This window comes from Bos indicus, chromosome 17 (genome assembly GCF_029378745.1).
Source record: "Bos indicus isolate NIAB-ARS_2022 breed Sahiwal x Tharparkar chromosome 17, NIAB-ARS_B.indTharparkar_mat_pri_1.0, whole genome shotgun sequence".
Lineage (NCBI taxonomy): Eukaryota > Metazoa > Chordata > Mammalia > Artiodactyla > Bovidae > Bos > Bos indicus.
The window spans coordinates 64,207,934-64,227,894 of NC_091776.1; the positions used below are offsets into that span (position 1 = coordinate 64,207,934).

A 19,961-nucleotide genomic window follows, 5' to 3' on the forward strand; every position below is an offset into this window, starting at 1 on the left:
ATCGCCACCGCCGATTTCTGTTTCCCTCCTGCGTCTGGGTTTCTGGGTGACACTGGCTGTTGCTGCTCGGAGGGTGGGGTTTTCCGGAGGACCCCGTCCGTCTGCAGTGCCCTGTACAAATTATGACCCCATGTGATCTCCTAAAACCGGCCTCTGAGACTCCTCTGTATTGTGGAGATAAAAAGCAGGGAGGGTGGGGGGCTGAACTTGTTCTTAATCCCCCATTGGGATTTTTCTTGCGGCAACCAAGGGAAACATTTCCGTTTCGTTTGCCTGCATCTGACTTCCCAGAGCTTTAGTCTAAAGGGCTGTCTTTCTGGGGACCAGTATCTTTGGGGAAAAGGCTGATTTCACTGGAATGATGATGGGTGGTTTGTGGGTATGTTTTCCTCATCCGGAGAACCTTGAAAAGGAGGTGTGCCATCCCCGAAATGGGGGTGTCTGGAGACTGATGAACCCGGGGACTGTATGGTGTCAGAGCCCTGGCTGCAGGAGACAGTTGTTCACATCAGCGACCCAGCAGGCAAGGGAGGCTCTGAGCCCAGAGTGAGCTCAGAGCAGAAGACAGGAAGCAGGGCCATAAAGAATATCCGTCTCATTTTCGTAGGTCCCATGACTGCCAGGCTCTGTGGCCTCTGGGCCCCGGGAGTCATCCAGCGAGGTTTTTTCCTTGTGCCCCATCTGCTTACTGTCTGAGCCACAGGGCCGTCTCTGAGGCTGGGGAGGGTGTGTTCTCTGAGCCTCCCCACCTGCAGCTTCAGATCTCGCCCTGCCCAGAGGAGGACAGAGGCAGAGTGTTCCCGGGGAGCCCAGGCACACAGCCCCCTGAATTGACATGTAGCCTCAAGGCTCTTGATTCTGTAACAGCCTCAGAAACACTGAGGAACAACTGGCCTCGAAAGCGATCACGGGATAAAACCAGCCTATTTTGCGTTGTTCCTCCTCCACCCCCACCCCACCCCCCAAGGAAATATAAGGGAAACCAAGGGGAATTTTTGCCCATGATTTCCAAGGCAAAGGTCACCGTCACTGGCTGGCTGCTTCCAGAGGGTTCAGGTTTCTGGTCACTATGGATTTTTTTTTTAAACTCATGAACAAAAAGAGGTTGATGATGCCTTGCAAAGTTTCTCCCCGCCCCCGCCAGCTGCTTCGATGAACTGATTGCTGTTTGAAGTTTCGTGCGTTTTGTTGGCGTCTCTCGGGCAGCGATGAAAGTAGGTAGTAAGTGATCCATGTCTTACCTAAAACAGCATAGTTCAGAAAACAAACTCAGTTGTAAGATTTTAAGGAAAGGGTGAGTGACAAGTTTCAGGGGTAGAAAAGTGTTGGGCAGTTCTCTGCCATTTGCTCGAACTAGACAGCCTGGGATGTCTGTCGGCCAGTGGATGCTAATGAGCTTTTTGCCTGCCATGGGTAAGTGAGACTCACAGAAAGGGTGCATCTCGTTTCTTCCATTATTTACAGTCCTAGACTCCTCAGCGCTTGAAACTGGCACCACAGGTACAGGACTCACAGGGTGGAAAGGGTGACTTGGCAGTATGTGACGATGGAAGAAGAGGCGCCGTCCAGGTGTGAACTGTTGCCCACAGGAAAGAAAGAAAGCCAGTTGTCAGTAGGATAAGAGGGGCAGAACTAAAACTTTAACGTTTGCTATTTGAGCCATTGTGATTTTTTAGCGTGCGAGGCAGAAAAACGAACAGATTTCGTTGGCAGTCTTCATAGTATGGAAGATAACTGTTTTTTTTTTTTTTTCAATTCCAGAAACTGCTGACTTGACACTGGCCCCTGCAGTGAGGTTTCTTAGCTCCTGGAGTTGTATTTTAGACTTAGGGGAATATTCCAGGATGAGGATGTTTAACTACCAACTTTAGCTGTCCTGGGCAATGATGGTTTTGTTGTTTTATGTTACACAAGATGTCCTTGTGTTTCTGTCAAGAATTGATTTTTTTTTTTTAAGTGCTTCTGTTTCTTAGAGATTTTTCTTTCAATCAAATATGTTAATTGGTTGCTCAAGAGAGAATGAATAATATATATAGCTCCCTATAATTTGAACTGCAGTCTTTCACAAAATTAATAAAAATGAAATGTTTTGCATTATGACTTTGAAAGTTAAAATATCATTTACAAAAGTTAATATTTGCTCAATACAGTAAATTTGGAAGATGCTAAGAAGTAGAAAAAAAATAACCTTAGCACTATTAATAATTTTGGTGTGCCTTATGTGTAGTTTTCAGAGATGATGGTTTTTTCTAAGTAATTGGTGGTAATTAATAGCTAATATAGTCTATCAGTTCATACAGGGTGGATTTCTGCATAAGCTAAAGATTTTCTTGGTAGCCAAGTCATGAAAGTGAAATTTTTTATTGTAATTCTTAAAGTCATATGTTAAATATGGATATTATTGCCTGTTAAAATAACAAAGACCAAAGATTCCCTCTGCTGAAAGTTCATTGGGTTAACTTGAGCTTTTCTATGGGAATAGTGGGCACAGCCACCCATTTTTCTTAAGGTGCAAACAGATAGTGAAAGTGTGATGTCATCTTCCTTATGCTCTATCAACCGAAGACACCAGGAAGCAGTGAGGTTGTTAAAAGTTCAGAGTGCTGGAGGCAGAGATCAATAGCAAAAGTCTGAAAAATTCACAAAAGGAACCATCCTCTGCTCATCAGAGAGTCGGTCTCTGTTTCTAGAAGACATCGTATTACAGTGGTGTCCCTTCACAGTGTCCTGCAGGAAGGGGCTCTGAGTGCTGGAGGAGCCCATGGAGAACCTCGGTGTTGTAGCCGAAGTATGCTGCTTTGTCCCGTAAACTCTCCAGCAGCAGGCTTGTGGCAGAGGTTTGGGGGGAGTACTGTGTGAGATTACCATAGGAGCTATTTCATCCCGTTGGCGTTTTACATGCCACTCTCTAGCCTTTCTTCTGCAGCTCGTCTTTGCCCATTTTCCTCTGTGAATTCCAGCCTAACTGTGCTCTGTTTTTTTTCCTCTCCCCAGCTTAAGTGAGAGCTTTTTCATGGTGAAAGGAGCAGCCCTCTTCCTACAGCAGGGAAGCAGCCCTCAAGCCCAGCGGAGTCTTCAGCACCCCCACAGGCATGCAGGTGATGGCTCTAAACTGATGCTCTTACCCAGGGAGTTATCTTCTATGCGACTGAGCAACCCTCCAACACTGGTGTTCAGCACTTGGCTGGTTTTCAAGGCCAGGGAAATAGCGCAGCACAGGTTGGTGATGACAGGTGCAGGTCAGAGGCTCTTTTCTTGAGGCCATGTGTGTTTTCCTGACGGCACTGGGAGCCAGCACCCTTATAAGGTCAGCAGCTTTCTGTTTGGATGTGAAGTTTCCCTACTCAGTCTATCAGTTAACTGCAGATTTTAAGTTACGGTATCCTGGGCTTCTCCTGGTGGCTCAGACAATAAAGAAGTTGCCTGCCTTGCAGAAGACCCGGGTTTGATCCCTGGTTTAGGAACATCCCCTGGAGAAGGGAATGGCTGCCCACTCTAGTATTCTTGCCTGGAGAATGCCATGGACAGAGGAGCCTGGTGGGCTGTAGTTCATGGGATTGCAAAGACTCGGACATGACTAAGCAGCTAACACTGACTTTCTTCACATGCCTTTTTAACAAATGCACCAGAGCACCTTATAGCCAGACGTTGTCCCCTTGAAAAGTACTGCCTTGGGGTACGAGATGCCTAGTCTGTCATTGCTCTGAGCGTTTGGAAAGCTCTCATTTGGGGAATTTTTTTACAAACCTTGGGCACATACTGGGTTGGGAAGTCTTTATTCTTTAATGGTGGGTGGTTTTTTGGAAGTAGACAGAAATTATAAAATGGCATCAAACCGAGTATTCACTGAGGCACAAAAGCAAGGAAATAAGAAACGTGTACAAATGTCCATAGGCGTGGCAGTCTGGGGGTTAAGACTTCGCCTTCCAGTGCAGAGGGCACGGGTTCAGTCCCTGGTTGGGGAACTGAGATCCCATGTGCCTCGTGACCAAAAAACCAAAACAGAGAAACAGGAGCAATACTGTGACCAGTTCAGTAAAGACTTTAAAAATGGTCTACATTAAAAAAAAAAAAAAAAAAAAAAAACCTTCAATAAAAAGAAAAATGCCCACGAAGTGAAAGTCAGGGAAGCCTGACACGCTGCAGTCCCTGGGGTTGCAGTCGGACTGAGTGACTGAACAGCAGCAGCAAAGTAACAGGACTGGTTTTCTTAGGTGACTTGACCCTGAATCTGAAAACATTTGGGAGTAAAGGATTAGCGAGGCATTTGCGTCCAAGTGGACCTTTGTAGCCAGTGGGGAGCCTCTCCAGGCGCTTCTTGGATGGGCAGCTCACTTCTGAATAGGTGCTGGAAAGACCTCGCCTCTCAGAACAACAGCGAATCAAAGGCGCTGGCAGTTGGGGCCGGTTCTGTTGTGACTTCGGTCATCTTGCTTGTCTAACGTCAAGTCAGTCAAGCCTCATCTGGGAGCTGAGTCTCTAGGCTAGAATTTCCTGTCTTAGATTTTATAGCAACCCGCAAGGCTCAGTCAATATTGTCACATGCTGATATTTACAATCAAGATTTAGGTCTGTCGTAAGCTAAGTAAACAATCCTTCTGCGCAGGGAGGCAGTGTGTTTTGTGGAAAGAATATTTATTCTGGAGCCAGACAGACCTGGCTTCTGACCCCAGTTCCGCAAGCATACAGAACTTTCAGAGTCAGTTTCTGAGCTTTGGTCTCCTAATCTTTACAATGGACATCAAATATCCGTAACTCAGATGACGAGAAATGTAAAATTTATGCACGTTAACAGGCCTACCTTCTCCTTGGTGCTCTGCCTGCTTAGCTGTAATTATTGCTACAGTGACTGCTGGCACAATAAAACTACAAACGGAACCTTTGCTCTTTAATCTGCTAGCAGTTCTGCCCTGTAAGGACTGTAAATTGTTGTTCGTGGCTTAACCATAATGCATGAGCAAAGCCAATGCTCAGTTTTGTTCCCTGAGTATTAAATGTCTCCTTCCTCAAATTCAGCGAATATTTGCATACTGTGCGCAATCTTGGGGAAGTGACTACAAAACCGTCTTGTAAAATCCCTCATTCCACCTGGTTGGTGCATCTCTGGAAGGTAACACAAGGATGGGAAGGGAGCCTGATATGTTGGCTTTTCTGCCCTGGGGTCTGGGGGAGCCAGTGAGCTCAAAAAAGCAGGGCTTGCCCACTGGCCACAGATGCTCAGTACATGACTGGGGGTCAGGCACACACTGGACTTCACGGCAAGTCCCCCAGACGACCCACAGGCCCCTAAGCAAACCTCAGCCAAGCTGAGGACATTACTCCACGTCGAGTAATTCCGCTCATGTTAGCCAGTCCAGTCGGGCCGAGATTCTTCCTTTACAGGGCCAACCTATACTTCAGGCTCACATTCTCTGCTTTTTTTTTTTTGCAAGTGCTTACTAAACACTTTAACATACAGAGACTGTGTGAGGCTGCCAGGCCTGGGGTTGGGATTTCTCTCTGTCAGCAATTCCACGTCTCAGCAGACAGTCCCACTGAAAGGCCTCTGCTGCTGCTGCTGCTAAGTTACTTCAGTCGTGTCCAACTCTATGCAACCCCATAGACGGCAGCCCACGAGGCTCCCTATCCCTGGGATTCTCCAGGCAAGAACACTGGAGCGGGTTGCCATTTCCTTCTCCAATGCATGGAAGTGAAAGTGAAGTCGCTCAGTCGTGTCCAGCTCATAGTGACCCCATGGACTGCAGCCCACCAGGCTCCTCCATTCATGGGATTTTCCAGGCAAGAGTACTGGTGTGGGGTGCCATTGCCTTTTCCGGAAAGGCCTCTATCTGTGTGGAAAGCTTCGTTTTCACTGAGCCACTCATCAGACAAGGGACTGGTGTCCGCCTTGATCCGTGTGCTTCTGTGACTCAGAGTAGGGGGCAGGGGCGCCCAGGCGAGTTGGGAACCAGCCGTGGTGGTTGTGTGCCATCCTGACATTGGTGACACGACAGGTGAGCGTGCTGCTGGGTAGAGAAAAGGAACGAGGATCGTCTGCTCCAAGTCGTTTCTCATGGGACGTGGTGCCGGTGTAGGGTGTTGTACTCTGTGGGATCCTGGAAGAGAGGAGACAAGGGGGCAGGTTTCCAACAAACTCGACTCCTCTCTGAGGCTGGAAGTGCCATTTGTGCATCATTCGTCAACCTTCTGTAAGATTAAAAAGATGCTTTTTGCCAAAGGAACATGCCCAGGGCTTCCCTGGCGGTCCAGTGGTTGAGACTCTGCACTTCCACAGCAGGATGCAAGGGGTCTAATCTCTGGTCAGGGAACTAAGATCCCACATGCCGCATGGCCATAAAAAGGAAAATTTCTTGAACGAAATAAAAAATGAAAATGCAGCATACCAACTTAAAAAAATTATATGGGAAAATCAAGTTAAAAAAAAAGGAACACGTCCAGTGGATTAATCCCTCTAGGTTCTAATCATGATCTGTAGGGTCATTTTTTTTCTTAAGACAGTTGTTTCTTAGGAGTGTTGCACAACTGAAATGATTATGGATTTTCTGTGAATTACTCCTTGCACTTTTCTTCCGCATCAGCATCTTTACAGTTGAACCATTTCTTCAGAACGATCCCCACACAGACATATTTGAAATATACATAAGCTAGGGAAAAAAGCGGCATTGGAAGTACCCTCACTACTTTCTAGTTATGAAGCTCAGTGATGGGGTCCCCTGTGCCTGGGACGCGCAGCCCTTCTGTGGGTTGGATCCTGTGTGGCTGTGGAGGCTCACCACCTCCAGGAAACTCTCTTCCCCTCCCTGCAGCCCAGAGGCACCCCCCAGGGACCCTGCAGCCACTTAGTGATGTTCGGAGGCTGACCCTGGATTCCTGTCTCTTTTCAATCACCTGGGGGAAACAAACCGAAAAAGAATATATGATTTTTAGCAGGAAAAAAAAAAGCCATTGCTCTTTACTCAAATTATATCTCTGGGTACCCAGCACATCCCTTCTCTCTGTGCAGTGACTTAACACATTTTCCCTCCTGGTTATAGAAGTCATGTCTTTCACCCTCTTTTAAGGAAAGCGGTGTGTGCGTGTCAGTCACTCAGTCATGTCCAGCTCTTTGAGACCCCATGGACTGTAGTACCATCAGACTCCTCTGTCCATGGAATTCTCCAGGAAAGAATATTGGAACACATTCTCTTCTCCCAGGGATCTTCCTGACCCAGGGATCAAACCCACGTCTCCTACACTGAAGGCAGATTTTTTAAACAGAAAATAACGCCAAGTCCTTTTTCTTTCAGACCAACCCTCAGCAAATCCCTCTCTTCAGCTGTGTCTATAGTTTCTGCTGCCCCCACCCCTGCAAAGTCACATTTGCTTGAATTTAATAACATTTCTTCTCTAGGCTTGTCTGTATTTTTCAGATTTTGTAGTAATAATAATTAAAAAAAAAAAACCCGTATTGCAATTAGTTCGGAAAACAAGAGCAACTTTAAAAAACCTGGCAGTGAACTCTCTCTCTCACGCATACTCGTTGCAGCATTCAGGAGTGGACTAAGGGAAGTCCATGTCTTCCGACCCTCAAAACCAGCCTCCTGGGTGTCTGCCTAGAACGTAGGTGGGTGACCTGTTTTAAGCTTTCTCCATTTGTCCAACAGGGGACCTGCCTCAACATCTTCAAGTCATGATCAACCTTCTGCGTTGTGAAGATAGAATCAAGCTGGTAAGAAGAGATGAGAGTGGCAAGTTTTCGTTTTTAATGGTGACATTTGGTAGCACTTACTGACGATCAGGGAGTTGGAAGGGAGGTTGGGGAATGAGGGGGTGGAGGGGGTTGGCTCTCTTACATTATAGCAAATTCTCCCAAGCTGTTCACTAAGGCCAAATCCCCATCTGCTCCTCTGTCCCCCAGAAGGTGCAGGAAAGGGTGGATAAGGTTTCTGGGTCAGTCTGTGCTGAGCTGAAATCGTCTTTCTCTGGGTTTTATTTGTTCACCCGTATTTAACGAAGTTTGAGGGTCTCCTCTGAGCCAGGCGCTGTCCCTCATGCTGGGGATATAAACCAGATGTAAGACTTTGATCTTAATTCCAAAACTCTCAGGGGAAAGATAAAAACAAAAGTCTCCAGTCTTGGGCTGGTGGAGGAAGGGGCAGCCGCCTGGAAAGGCAGGCAGCGAGAGCATGTCCGCCCGTCTAGGCCGTGCGCTTGGAGAGTGCCTGGGCGGAGCGGGTCCGGTACATGGTGGTGGTGGACAGCAGCGGGCGCCAGGACACGGAGGAGAGTATCCTGCTGGGAGTCGACTTTTCCAGTAAGGAGAGGTGAGTCTGCTCTGCACGGTGGCTCCCCTCTGCGGCACGGCCAGGAGTTGCTGCTGGAAAAAGGTTTCCAGGGTCTCACACCCATGGTGGGGACAGTAGATGACAAGGTGGTCAGGCCCTGGGGACCGTGGAGCCCCTCGTTTTAGCTCTCGTGTGTTGTGCTGAGCTTAGGGTCTATACTCTGCTTAGAGATTTAACCCTGGGTCCCAGGGGTGCCCTAGAAGAGGGCACTTTAACCAGGAGGGCTTCCTGGAGGAGGTGACAGCTATGGTGAATACCCCAGGGCAAGCAGGAGCAGGACCAGGTAAAGCAGGAAGGCGCCTTCCAGGCTGACCATCCCCTATGAAAGTATGTGATCGATGGGCATTATATCAAGGGCCTGATTCAGTATTAATATCCCGTGGATTCCCAAGTACTTGTTGATGGGTCCTAGGTCAAAGGCTTGAAGAGAGGTTGGGAATTTCCCAGTAACTGGAGGCCAAGTTTCTAATAGTTATATCATAGATCTTATTATGTGTGTTAAATGGAGGTGAACGATTCTCCTTACATATCAGAGAAGTTAATGCGAGTGAGATCATTGCAGAACCTGAATTTGTTAAAACTGGATTAGAGTAGACTCTCTTTATTCCTCATTAACCTGCTCTTCATTAAGCAAGCCATGCATTTGCATTCTCCTGAGTATGAGGCAATAGGCTCAGCCCGGCACACAGGGCAGCAAGAGTATCCACAGTTCTCAGCCTCAAGGAGCCTGTAAGCTCAGCGGGGAGAGAGCCGTAACCAGAAGTCAGGGTGATGTACCCAGTGATGGAGAAGTGTGGCGTGGTCATGGGACCCCAGGAGAGGCACGGGCCTGGCAGGCAGCCTGCCAGAGGCCTTCAGAAGCAGGCGATGGCTAAGGATATGCTGTTAGGATATGCAAAAAAAAAAAAAAACCCACAGATTAAGCTCAATTTTAAAACACCAACTGCACAGCAGCTATAGAAACAGAGGTCCAGAAGTGAACTCCAGTCCTGGTGTTGGCACTTTCTCCACCCCTGCCACCCCAGGACAGGAGACTGAGGGCAGCTGCCACAATTTGCCTGTGTCCCCTAGACTGTGTGGCCTCGTGCCAAGCGTGTGCCTGCCGTTGCCGGCTTCCCCCTGCTGCGCTGTGGGCGTGTGGTCCGCTGGTTGCTCCTGGCCCCTGAGAGCTGCAGCTGAGACCTAGCATTTGTGGAGTCGTGGTCCCCCGTGACTGTCTCTAAGCTGGGGTTTCTGGCCATCCGAGGCCCGCATCTTCTCGAATTCAGTGGTGGGCTGTCCCTGCAGACAGATACACCCCTAGGCAGTGGGACCAGGGGCAGGTGGTGGTTCCCCCCCATGAGCTGGACCAGCTGGGTGGAGACACAGCGAGGGAAGGCCTCGTGCAGGAGGGTGGACCCTAACTCCAGACGTCTCCTCTTCCCTCCTGTGTAGTAAAAGCTGTACCATCGGGATGGTTCTCCGACTGTGGAGCGACACAAAAATCCACCTCGATGGAGATGGGTAAGGAGACCTCTTTAAAAAGCTTGTTTCACCGTAGACTTTGAAACACAAGTCAGTTTGGACATGTTGGGTAATCATTAACACAGTCTCCACGTGTGACATGTTTATCGCGTCAGGAGGAGTAACATTGCCCTCCCGTGAGGCTCACAAGGCAGGGTCCATTTGGGACGTGATACAAGGGAGTTTGGGCTTTCCTGATGGCTTAGTGGTAAAGAATCCACCTGCCAGTACAGGGCACATGGGTTAGATCCCTGGGTCAGGAAGATCCCCTGGAGGAGGAAATGGCAACCCACCCCAGTATTCTTGCCTGGGAAATCCCATGGACAGAGGAACCTGGCAGGCTACAGTCCATTTGGTCGAAAAGAGTCAGGCACAACTGAGCACACACACTCCTCTAATGAGAAGGGAGTCTGGGTCACGAGGTACCAACAGAAACAGTCTGCTTTTGGGGAGATCTTCTGCTGTATGAAGTTCAAGAATAGCATTAAACAGACGTTCCTCCATTTGCTTTGAGTTGTTAAATGAACACGCGCCGTGTGCCCTCGCGGCGGCTGGTCCCTGCAAGTGCACGGGTGAAGTGGTGTGGCTGGAGTTCCAGGTCTCTGAGGGCTGAGGGGAGACACACACCAGCAGGTGCAGTGTGTTTCGGGTGCCCCTTGGGGGCGCTGAAGAGGTGGAATCATCCCAGCGGGCCAGGCAGGTAGACCAGGGCCCGAGGGCGGTCCAGATCCTAGAGCGGCAGCCAGGTGGGGGGACCTCAGGTATGGCCACGAGTGGGAAGAAGCAGGGGAGGAAATGATCTCCACCTGAGATTCCAGCAAGAAAAGTTATGTGGCTGTGTAGATAAAACTGGGAGGGGAAAATGAAAATGAGATTTACTGAAGACATGGGCTTACGATTACTTTTCTAATTTTTTAAAATTTTTATTTGTTTACTTTTAAAAAAATTTTTGGCGCTTCCGTGCAGCTTGCAAGATCTTAGTTCCTCAACCAGGGATCGAACCTGTGCCCCCTGTAATGAAAGCAAGGAGTCTTAGCCATTGAACCTCCAGGGAATTACCATATATATTTCCCTTTTAAACTTTTATCTTTAGTTAATGTGTTTCTTATGCAACTCTAAAAAACATGGATGGGGACTTCCCTGATGGTCCAGTGGCTGACTCCAAGCTCCCAATGCAGAGAGCCCCTGGTTTGATCCCTAGTCAGAGAACTAGATCCCACATGCCTGCAACTAAGACCCTAATGAAAAAAAAACACCTAGATAGTGTGTGTGGGGCCCGAAGTGGGGGAGCAGGGTGGGCAAGTGAAGCGAGAGTGTCTAGTGTTGGGGTTGCCCTTTGCTGGGTTTTCGGTTTTTGGCTGACTTTACGTTGCTGGGTTAAAAGCCAGTCTTCCAGATCTTAGAACCTATCTCTCTCTCTCTCTTTTTTTTTTTTTCCGCATTTGCCCTTGTCCCTGTGGCCTATGGTCCCTCGTCAGACAGTATGAGACAGACTTGTCCTCAGGGTGTCCCCCAGCACCTGGCAGGGATGTGGTCGGGGCTCTGCCTTCTCACCGCACCGTCTTTGTTTTTCATTCTCAGTGGATTCAGCGTCAGCACCGCTGGGAGGATGCATGTCTTCAAGCCTGTGTCTGTCCAGGCCATGTGGTAAGTGTGGTTTCAGGGACTTTTAACTCCTCACAAATATTTTCCTAGCTGACAGCACTAATTAAAAAACTCCATCTCCTTAGAAGCACATTTAGGTATGTTTATTTTATGTGTGTGGCAAAGTACATGTAACATAAAATTTACCATTTTAAGCTTTTTTTTTTTTTTTTTTGGCCACTCTGTGTAGTCAGTATGTGGGATATCAGTTCCCCAGCTGGGGCATTGAACCCACACCCTTTGCATTGGGAGCTCGGAGTCTTAACCACTGGACCGCCAGGGAAGTCCCTTAAGCATTTTTCAAGGTTGCAGTTCAGTGACATTAAGTACATTCAGTGTTGTCCACCATCATGACTCTCCATTTCCAGAACTTTTTCATCACTTGAAACAGAAGCTCTGCGTTTATTCAACGTTAATTCCCCATTGCCCCCTCTCCCAGCGCCTGGTAGCCTCTTTTTCTCTCTCTCTATGACTTTGCCTGTTCTGGGTCCCTCATGGAAGTGGGATCATACAGCATCCGTCCTTTTGTGTCTGGCTTCTCGTGCCTAGCACGATGCTTTCAGGGTTCATCCATGTTGCAGTACTTCATTCCTTTTTAAGGCTGAACAGTAAGTTTATTATATGGATATACTGCTTTTGTTTGTCTGTTCGTCTCTTAATGCACATTTGGGTTACTTCCTCCTTTTGGCGGCTGTGAATAGAGCTGCTGTGACCTCTGGCGGACAAAGTATCTGCTGAATCCCTGCTTTCAGTTCTTTGGGGAACCTACCTGGGAGTGGAATCTCTAGATCATGTGGTAATTCTGTGTCCAGTCTTCTAAGGGATGCCCCCGACACACTGTCTTACACTGTAGCCTTTCATTCTCTGATAATTTTTCCATCCAAGGCCTCGTTCGTCCACCCTTCATTGATACCTGATTCACCCCATTCACTGAGAAATACTCAGCAGATATTTTTGTAAAAAGAAGTAGGAAAAGGATAAGTAAATTGGCTGCCAGCATATGCATCTGCAGTTTTGTTTCTTCCGCCCCACTCTGCCTTCCCAAATCTCTTCTGCAGTTCTCATATTAAAATTAGTTTCTAGAACTCATTTCCCTAGGAAATCTGAGCATCTAAGCTATTCTGACATTGATGGGAGGGAGCTGAAAATTAACTGACTAAGGACACAACCAGCCCTCTGTGCCGCGTGTTGAGGAAACTCCTGCCAACTGCTCTGCTAAACTGGGGTCCCTGCCTTCAAGGTAACCGCAGCCTCAGCAGTGAATCCATCCTTGGGAGCCCACCCGCGGATGGAACGTGACCTGGGAGGCTGCCGGACTGGGCGAGTTAGGAAGCTTTGTTGTTCCCTCCTGGGGGCTGATGGCAGGTGCTATTTTGGCCCTCAGGGTCACTGCCCCATGTCCTGGAGGCCCGCAGAGGTGCCTGGCGGCCGTGCGGCGCCTCGGGTCTCCTGTCCCTGACCCTCTCCCCCTCCCCTGGCCCCAGGTCTGCCCTGCAGGTCCTGCACAAGGCCTGCGAGGTGGCGCGGCGGCACAACTACTTCCCAGGGGGCGTGGCGCTGCTCTGGGCCTCCTACTATGAGAGCTGCATCGGCTCCGAGCAGAGCTGCATCAACGAGTGGAACGCCATGCAGGACCTCGAGTCCACGCGGCCCGACTCCCCCGCCCTGTTCGCAGACAAGTGAGTACCCGACCCCCGGACCCTGGCCCGCACAGCATCCCAGCCCCGTCATGTCCCAGAACCAGCACCACAGGCAGGGGTTCCTGACCTGCAGCCCCGGGGGTTGTCTTTGGCTGGGGGAGGATCTGTGACTTCCACTCCCCCTTTGGAAATTACAGACGAATTCAGGTGTGAATGCATTTCTGGGGAGCGGCTCCATAACTGTTCATCAGCCTCCCTGTGCCGGTGCTCCAGCCCCTCTTCCCCAGGGCCACAGATGGGGTTTGCAAAGCCTCTTCCTCTGCTTGTAAGAGTGAATGAGTTTATAAGATGAATGTAACGTCTGGTTCCTCGGGTCCCGAAACACGACTGCGTGCAAGCAGCCCCGGGTCGCCTCTCAGAGACCGCAGAGGTGCCCCCGCGCGCCCTGAGGCCACACTCGGTCAGCTCCGGTCCCAGGAGGAGGGAGGGCAGAAGTGCCCCCGCGCGCCCCGAGGCCACACTCGGTCAGCTCCAGTCCCAGGAGGAGGGAGGGCAGAGGTGCCCCCGTGCGCCCCGAGGCCACACTCGGTCAGCTCCAGTCCCAGGAGGAGGGAGGGTAGACGTGCCCCCGCGCGCCCCGAGGCCACACTCGGTCAGCTCCAGTCCCAGGAGGAGGGAGGGCAGAGGTGCCCCCGCGCGCCCCGAGGCCACACTCGGTCAGCTCCAGTCCCAGGAGGAGGGAGGGCAGAGGTGCCCCTGCGCGCCCCGAGGCTACACTCGGTCAGCTCCAGTCCCAGGAGGAGGGAGGCACTCGCCCCTTCTCTCCTGGTAGGATCCTCGTCCTGAGTGTCCTGTTCCTCAGGGACATCACATGTAGGAGAGCTGCACATGGAGGGGAGCCCTGCAAATGTGGGGAGGATCAGAAGCCATGTGTATGAGGCCTCCAAGAAAGTACCAGAGCGTTGGCGAGAATATGTGCCTTCGAGTATAATGAAGGCGCGTCACGTGCGAGAAGGATTGTCCTGGTCAGTCCGTGTGGCCCCAGGATCAGGATGGCCTGTGGAAGATGCAGGGAGGCTCGCAGATATTTGTTCTGTTTAAACGTGTAAGGAGCTAAGGAGCCATTTGCAGCTGGGCCACGGGCTGCCTGAGGGCCCTGGGGATTCCAGCCTCCAGCCCTGAGAGTCTGGGGCTCTGCAGACCCGCACGAGGAGTGAGGGTGCCTCGCCACCACCGTTTGCATCCTTGGGGGGACGTCCCTTCCCCTCTCCCCTTCTCAGTGAGAACGTGCCTGAGCTGTGCCCTGTGCTGCCCAGGCGCAGCTGGGGTTTCTGTGAACGCCGACCGCAGGCCTCTTCAGTTCTGCACGTCCCTAAACATGGCTTCTCCCCAGGCCGACCGAAGGGGAGAGGACGGAGCGTCTCATCAAAGCCAAACTCCGGAGCATCATGATGAGTCAAGACCTGGAGAATGTGACGTCCAAAGAAGTAAGAGTGCATCCCTGCTGGGCAGGCTGAGGTCGTGGGTGTCCCTGCTTCTGGTTGAGTAGAGCCGAGAGGTTGAAGCTGCCATTGTAAAAAAGTCACACATGATCTGTTTACGAATTAGCACGTGTGAAAAACTCCTTCCAAAGCCAGATGAAACCACACTTTAACGTTTTTCTGGATGACTTGTTTTCTTCTTTCTGTTGCTTTTCGTCCACGGAATGCTGTGAATTATAGTAACAGCTGAATTCAGTAGCAGGTTAACGGTGTACAAAACAGTTTTCTTATGAAATAACACATAATGAAGCCCATCGTGGTATCTTCCAAAGCGAGGTGAAACTGATCTTATGTTTTCATGGTGATAGATTTGAGCATTGGAAAAGCATTAAGTGCTTTCAACTCAGTAGAAAAGATTCCAGGGAATCAGATTCCTTCTTTGAAATAATAAACGTCCCCCAGTCAGAGTCACTTTGAGGCCGAGTAGCCTGCACCCACTCCAGTGTTCTTGCCTGGAGAATCCCAGGGACGGGGGAGCCTGGTGGGCTGCTGTCTACTGGGGTCGCACAGAGTTGGACACGACTGAAGCGACTTTGCAGCAGCAGCAGCCTGTGTTCCTGCCACCCATGCGTGTGTTCGCTATGTCTAAATGCATATGTGATGACTCTTGAAAAAAGCCCCCAAATACTTCTTATGAAAACAGCCACAGTTGGGCTTCTCAGGATGCTCAGAGGTAACGAATCTGCCTGCCAATGCAGAAAACACGGGTTCGATGCCAGGGTCAGGAAGATCCTTTGGAGAAGGAAATGGCAACCCACTCTGTATTCTTGCCTGGGAAATCCCATGGACAGAGGAGCCTGAGGGGCTGCAGTTCAGGGGGTTGCAAAGAGTCAGACACGACTGAGACTGAACAGCAGCAACAGCATAGTTCATGTCGTGACTTTACTTCTTTGAAGGAACTGGTTTGTTGTGGGGTTTTTTTGTTTTTTTAAACCCTCCTGATATTTTCCACTCTGCAGATTCGTAATGAATTAGAGAAACAGATGAACTGTAACCTGAAAGAATTCAAGGAATTCATAGACAACGAGATGCTTCTTATCTTGGGACAGATGGACAAGCCCTCTCTCATCTTCGACCATCTTTATCTCGTAAGAGGCACAGCGCCCGGCGGGGCCTGGCTCGGGGCAGGGGATGTAAATCAGACCGGGATTTGTTTAGAGTTTGCAGCAAGTCATGAAGGGGGAGAAACTTGAGTTCCTGGAGCCTCCGTCCTGACTTTTACGGGAACTCCCCTCTTGACCCTTTTCTCTGGCCTGCAGCCTATTGGTTTGCTTACCGAGCCAGACGTTGGAGCCGAGGCTCCCAGCTGAGCTGCGGGGAGTTGTCTGAAGAGCTCTCTGGCGTCAGAGGCTGGCTGCCCTTTGCAGACGCACACCACCTTCCTGCCTTCCTCGGTCACTACCAGAAAACCCCTCCAAATGGTCTTCGGGATGGAAAAAAAAAGCCCGGTTACCGCAGGGAGCACACATGCCTAACCCCAAAATTAGGCCTAGGCGACCCAAGATGTGAGAAAAGGCAGAGGCAGCAGCATTGCCCCACCCTCCCCACTGGAGCACATGCGGCCCGGCCCTGCTCCCAGAGCCCCTGGAGGGCGCAGACCCTGCTGACACTCAGCCAGCGGGGTCTGCACATCCATCGCTCCCTCCGCCCCGTGTCTCGCTCAGATTTTCATAAAGCTGTCCCATCTCCATAGAAGGCAACCGGCACGTTTTCAAAGTCAGGGGGACCGTAGAGGAAGGCACATTCCTACAGCGAGGGGTCCACAGGGCATGATGCAGACTGGAAACCACCCCCTGTCCCCGCCCCCGCCAACCGCAAGCAGGTTCCGGTTCCACAGCCTGAGCAGCTGGGTGCCTGGGAGCAACCCTTTTGGCCTCAGTTTTCCTTCATCCTATACCTCAGGGCAGAAGAGCCTCCCCAGGTGGCTCAGGGTTTGATCCCTGGGTTGGGAAGATCCCCTGGAGGAGGAAATGGCAACCCACTCTGGTATTCTTGCCTGGGAAATCCCAAGAACAGAGGAGCCTGGCAGGCTACAGTCCATGGGGTCGCAAAGAGTCACAGAGTCACCCTGAGTGACTGAGCAGGCACCCATGTAGCTCAGCAGACCTTTACGAAGCTTCAGTTAGTGTGTGTTTAAAGCACAAGTGTAGTGTCTGCAGGCACTCGTAAGTGATACCCCTGGTCAGAGCAGAAGTTACTTCCTTGGGAAAGTTGAGAGAGCATATTGGCTGCTGAAGGCCTGACCGACTGTTTTCTGCCTGTAGGAAGTAACCAGTAGTTCCCCAAATGTGTATGTTGTGATATATACTTAACAGAGTATATATATGTTTAACGTGTTTTTATATATTGATCTATAGCACTGATCTGTAAATATTTAATGTAGTATGTATGTAAACTGGTTATAAGTGTGTGGATTTGAAGCCCGAATGTTGAAAGCAGCCCTGTCTCTACTCTTTTCCCTGCGGAGTGGATTATCTTCCCTGGTGGACACACAGCCAGATGTACCTCAGCTGGCCTCTCCACTAGGTGGTGATCACGGCAAGGGGATACTCACAGCCCTAGCGGAGCTCTCGTTATTTTTTTCGGTGTGGCTCGGTGCTTTATGTCACTTTTTCCATGAGAGATACCAAAGGAATTTTTATATTTGAGCCTCTCCCTCCAGTATGAAAAATCTAGCTAGTTGCCCGCACACTGGCAGCTCCATTGGGGCCGTGGCCTCCAGAGGGGTCCGCCCTCTCGGGAAGGGAAGTTTATAGGGAGACCACGAGGGTGCTGCTGCTCTTGTGACTCTCTGTCCATCGCATTTCCTAAGAGCAAAGTGGTGTTTTTATCTTTGGGTTTTTTTTTTTTTTCTTTGCTTCCTTGGAAATGGAGGGTTTGTTTTTGTAAAAAAACCATTTTTAAAATATGAAGTTACCAACGTGTGTGACTTCCCTGACGGTCCAGGGAAGTCTGAGCTCCCAATGCAGGGACCTTGGGTTCAGTCCCAGGTTATGGAGCTAAGATCCTGTGTGCTGCACAGAGTAGCTGGAAAGAAAAACAAAAACATGATATAGAGGGTTAGGAAATATGAAGGGCTTCCCTGATGGCTCAGCAGTAAAGAGGCTACCTGCAGTGCAGGGGCTGTGGGTTTGACCCCTGGCTTGGGAAGAGCCCCTGGAGCGGCAGTCCACTCCAGAATCCTTGGTGGGAAATCCCACGCACAGAGGAGCCCGTCAGGTACAGTCCAGGGGGTCGCAGAGTCGGACACAACTGCGTGACTGCATCCCTACCAGGAAGTACAAGTCTAAGGAAGAAAAAGCATTCTCAATTTCACTAATCTGGAGGCAGTCACTGTTAATACTCTGGAATGTTTGTTTTTCTGTCTTCTGGGTGGTTTTTTTTTTTTTTTTTTAATGCATTTATAACTTCTTAAAAAAGAAAGAGAAAGAAAAGGAAAGGAACCATACTAGTTGATTCTGTAGTTTTGATTCCTGCTTTAGAAAACCCTTTTTCACTATGTGGCCTTTCCTTGTGTCGTTAAATACCCTGCAAAAGTAGGATTTATTTCACACGGACCCATCATCATTTGTGTTACTGATTTCTTCCTGTTGAACCCGGGGGTGGTTTCCACTGATGTGTTGTTATAAATAACCATAAATATCCCTGCACGCATATTCCTATGTGAATTCTGGGTGTTTCCTCGGGGTAGCCTTTTATAAGTGGAATTTCTAGGTCAGAGAGTGGGAACTTTTTTAACATTGCCAAATACTTCCCAGAAAAGGTAAACCCATTGCTGCCTGCAGTGAGTGGCATGTAGAAGTGCCCTCTCCTGCCTGGGAGGTCAGAGGTCACTGCTTCTAGTGCCCAGGACCCTGCCGGAGACCTAGGAAAAGGAGTGGTGAAGGGGAGGGGGCAGGGTTTCCTCGACCTGCCCTTCTCCCCGACGATGCCTCGAATTCTCAGGGAACCTGCCTTGATACTGGCCTCCTTCAGTGGGCTTCCTCTGAGGCCAGGGGCTGTCGAGATTCTGCACCACCATCAGGGCTGGTGCGCACCGCGCATCCCGCAGGCAGCCCTGAGCTGACGTGCAACACTCATGGGGGTCTGTGTGATCTGTCCCCCAGGGCTCTGAATGGAATGCATCCAACCTGGAGGAACTGCAGGGCTCAGGGTGAGTCTGCTCCCCTTGTCTTCCCTCGTCCTTCCAGGCAGCTTAGAAACCCTCAGCTCAGCCATCCCGTCAAGGCCGAGCCCTGCTGCTGCCCACCCGCCCGCCTGGGACTGCCTGCACCTGTCTCCACGGCGGCCACTGGCTTGCTGGATTGGCACAGCTAAACCAGATGTGCTTCAGAATGCCACCTCCTTGAATGATTCAGGGGCTTTAGGTGTTACTGGGGTTTGGAAACGTGGGTGTCAGGGAGGACGGTTCTGAGCCACCCGCGAACTGTACAGGGCATGCTGGATGCTGGGAGGGCCACGAGCCGCCTCCACTGCCCCACCGCCCGGCAGGGATGCTGAGCATCACGGTACCTGTGAGCCAGTCAGCAGTGGTCCCCGGACCACTCCCGGTTCTATCTGAGGTGGTGCTTTTGAGCCTGACACCCGCAGTTAGGTACTCAATGTTGGCCAGAAACATATGCCTCAGTCTGAGAAACACTCAGCAGCAGGAATAAAAAAATGTATAAATCTAGACCATTAAGAACAAATGTCTGGACATCTTTTTAAAAAACAGCACAGCCACAAAATCACCATCCTGTGTGTCTGACATGATGGCATTCTTGAATTACTGCATTTAAAAGTTAAGACTAAACAAATCTTAAAATATATCTTCAGAGCTACTGGTTAAGATGTGTTCTTTCAACAGAAAGGGATCTTGAAGTGGAGGGTGATCCTGTCTATGCTTTATCTTGCTGGGAATAAATAAATGATTTTAAAGGTTTTTCTCTTTTTTTTTCTAAAGCATTTATAAGTATTCTCTTATGAGATCTATTTGAGGTGTTTTCAAACTCCTGAAATTATTTTGGTCTTCCAGGAATGTGAGTATTAAGTAGAGAACTATAGAGCCTGGGTTAACTGGGTTAGCAAACCCTCCAGACTATTTATTTATTTATAGCCTGTCTTGTTTGAAAAAGGATTTAAGGCAGTTCCCAAGGGCATAAATAATGGATGGATATATTCAGCTTAACTACTTAAAAGTGGAGACACTGGGGTTTTTTTTTAAGCCTCTGTATACTCATAATAGTTATGAATTTTGAAGCTTTAAGAGACTTAAAAAATCTGTTTAAGTAATATATATGATGAATTTCTAGAATTAATATTGCTTGACA

The 19,961-nt window shown here is 49.7% G+C and overlaps 1 protein-coding gene across 4 annotated transcripts in view; it reads left to right on the forward strand.

Annotated features, from left to right (window-relative positions):
* SSH1 (slingshot protein phosphatase 1) overlaps positions 1-19,961 on the forward strand; it is a 55,991-nt gene that overhangs the window by 23,080 nt on the left and 12,950 nt on the right. For 2 of the 4 annotated variants that reach the window (XM_019977065.2, XM_070769727.1), the window contains 9 exons: positions 2,995-3,098; positions 7,644-7,708; positions 8,182-8,303; positions 9,759-9,827; positions 11,409-11,474; positions 12,956-13,150; positions 14,505-14,598; positions 15,612-15,740; positions 18,759-18,805. In XM_019977065.2, the coding sequence (XP_019832624.2) occupies positions 2,995-3,098; positions 7,644-7,708; positions 8,182-8,303; positions 9,759-9,827; positions 11,409-11,474; positions 12,956-13,150; positions 14,505-14,598; positions 15,612-15,740; positions 18,759-18,805 (891 nt within the window). The other 2 variants (XM_070769726.1, XM_070769725.1) reach the window with 2 other exon arrangements.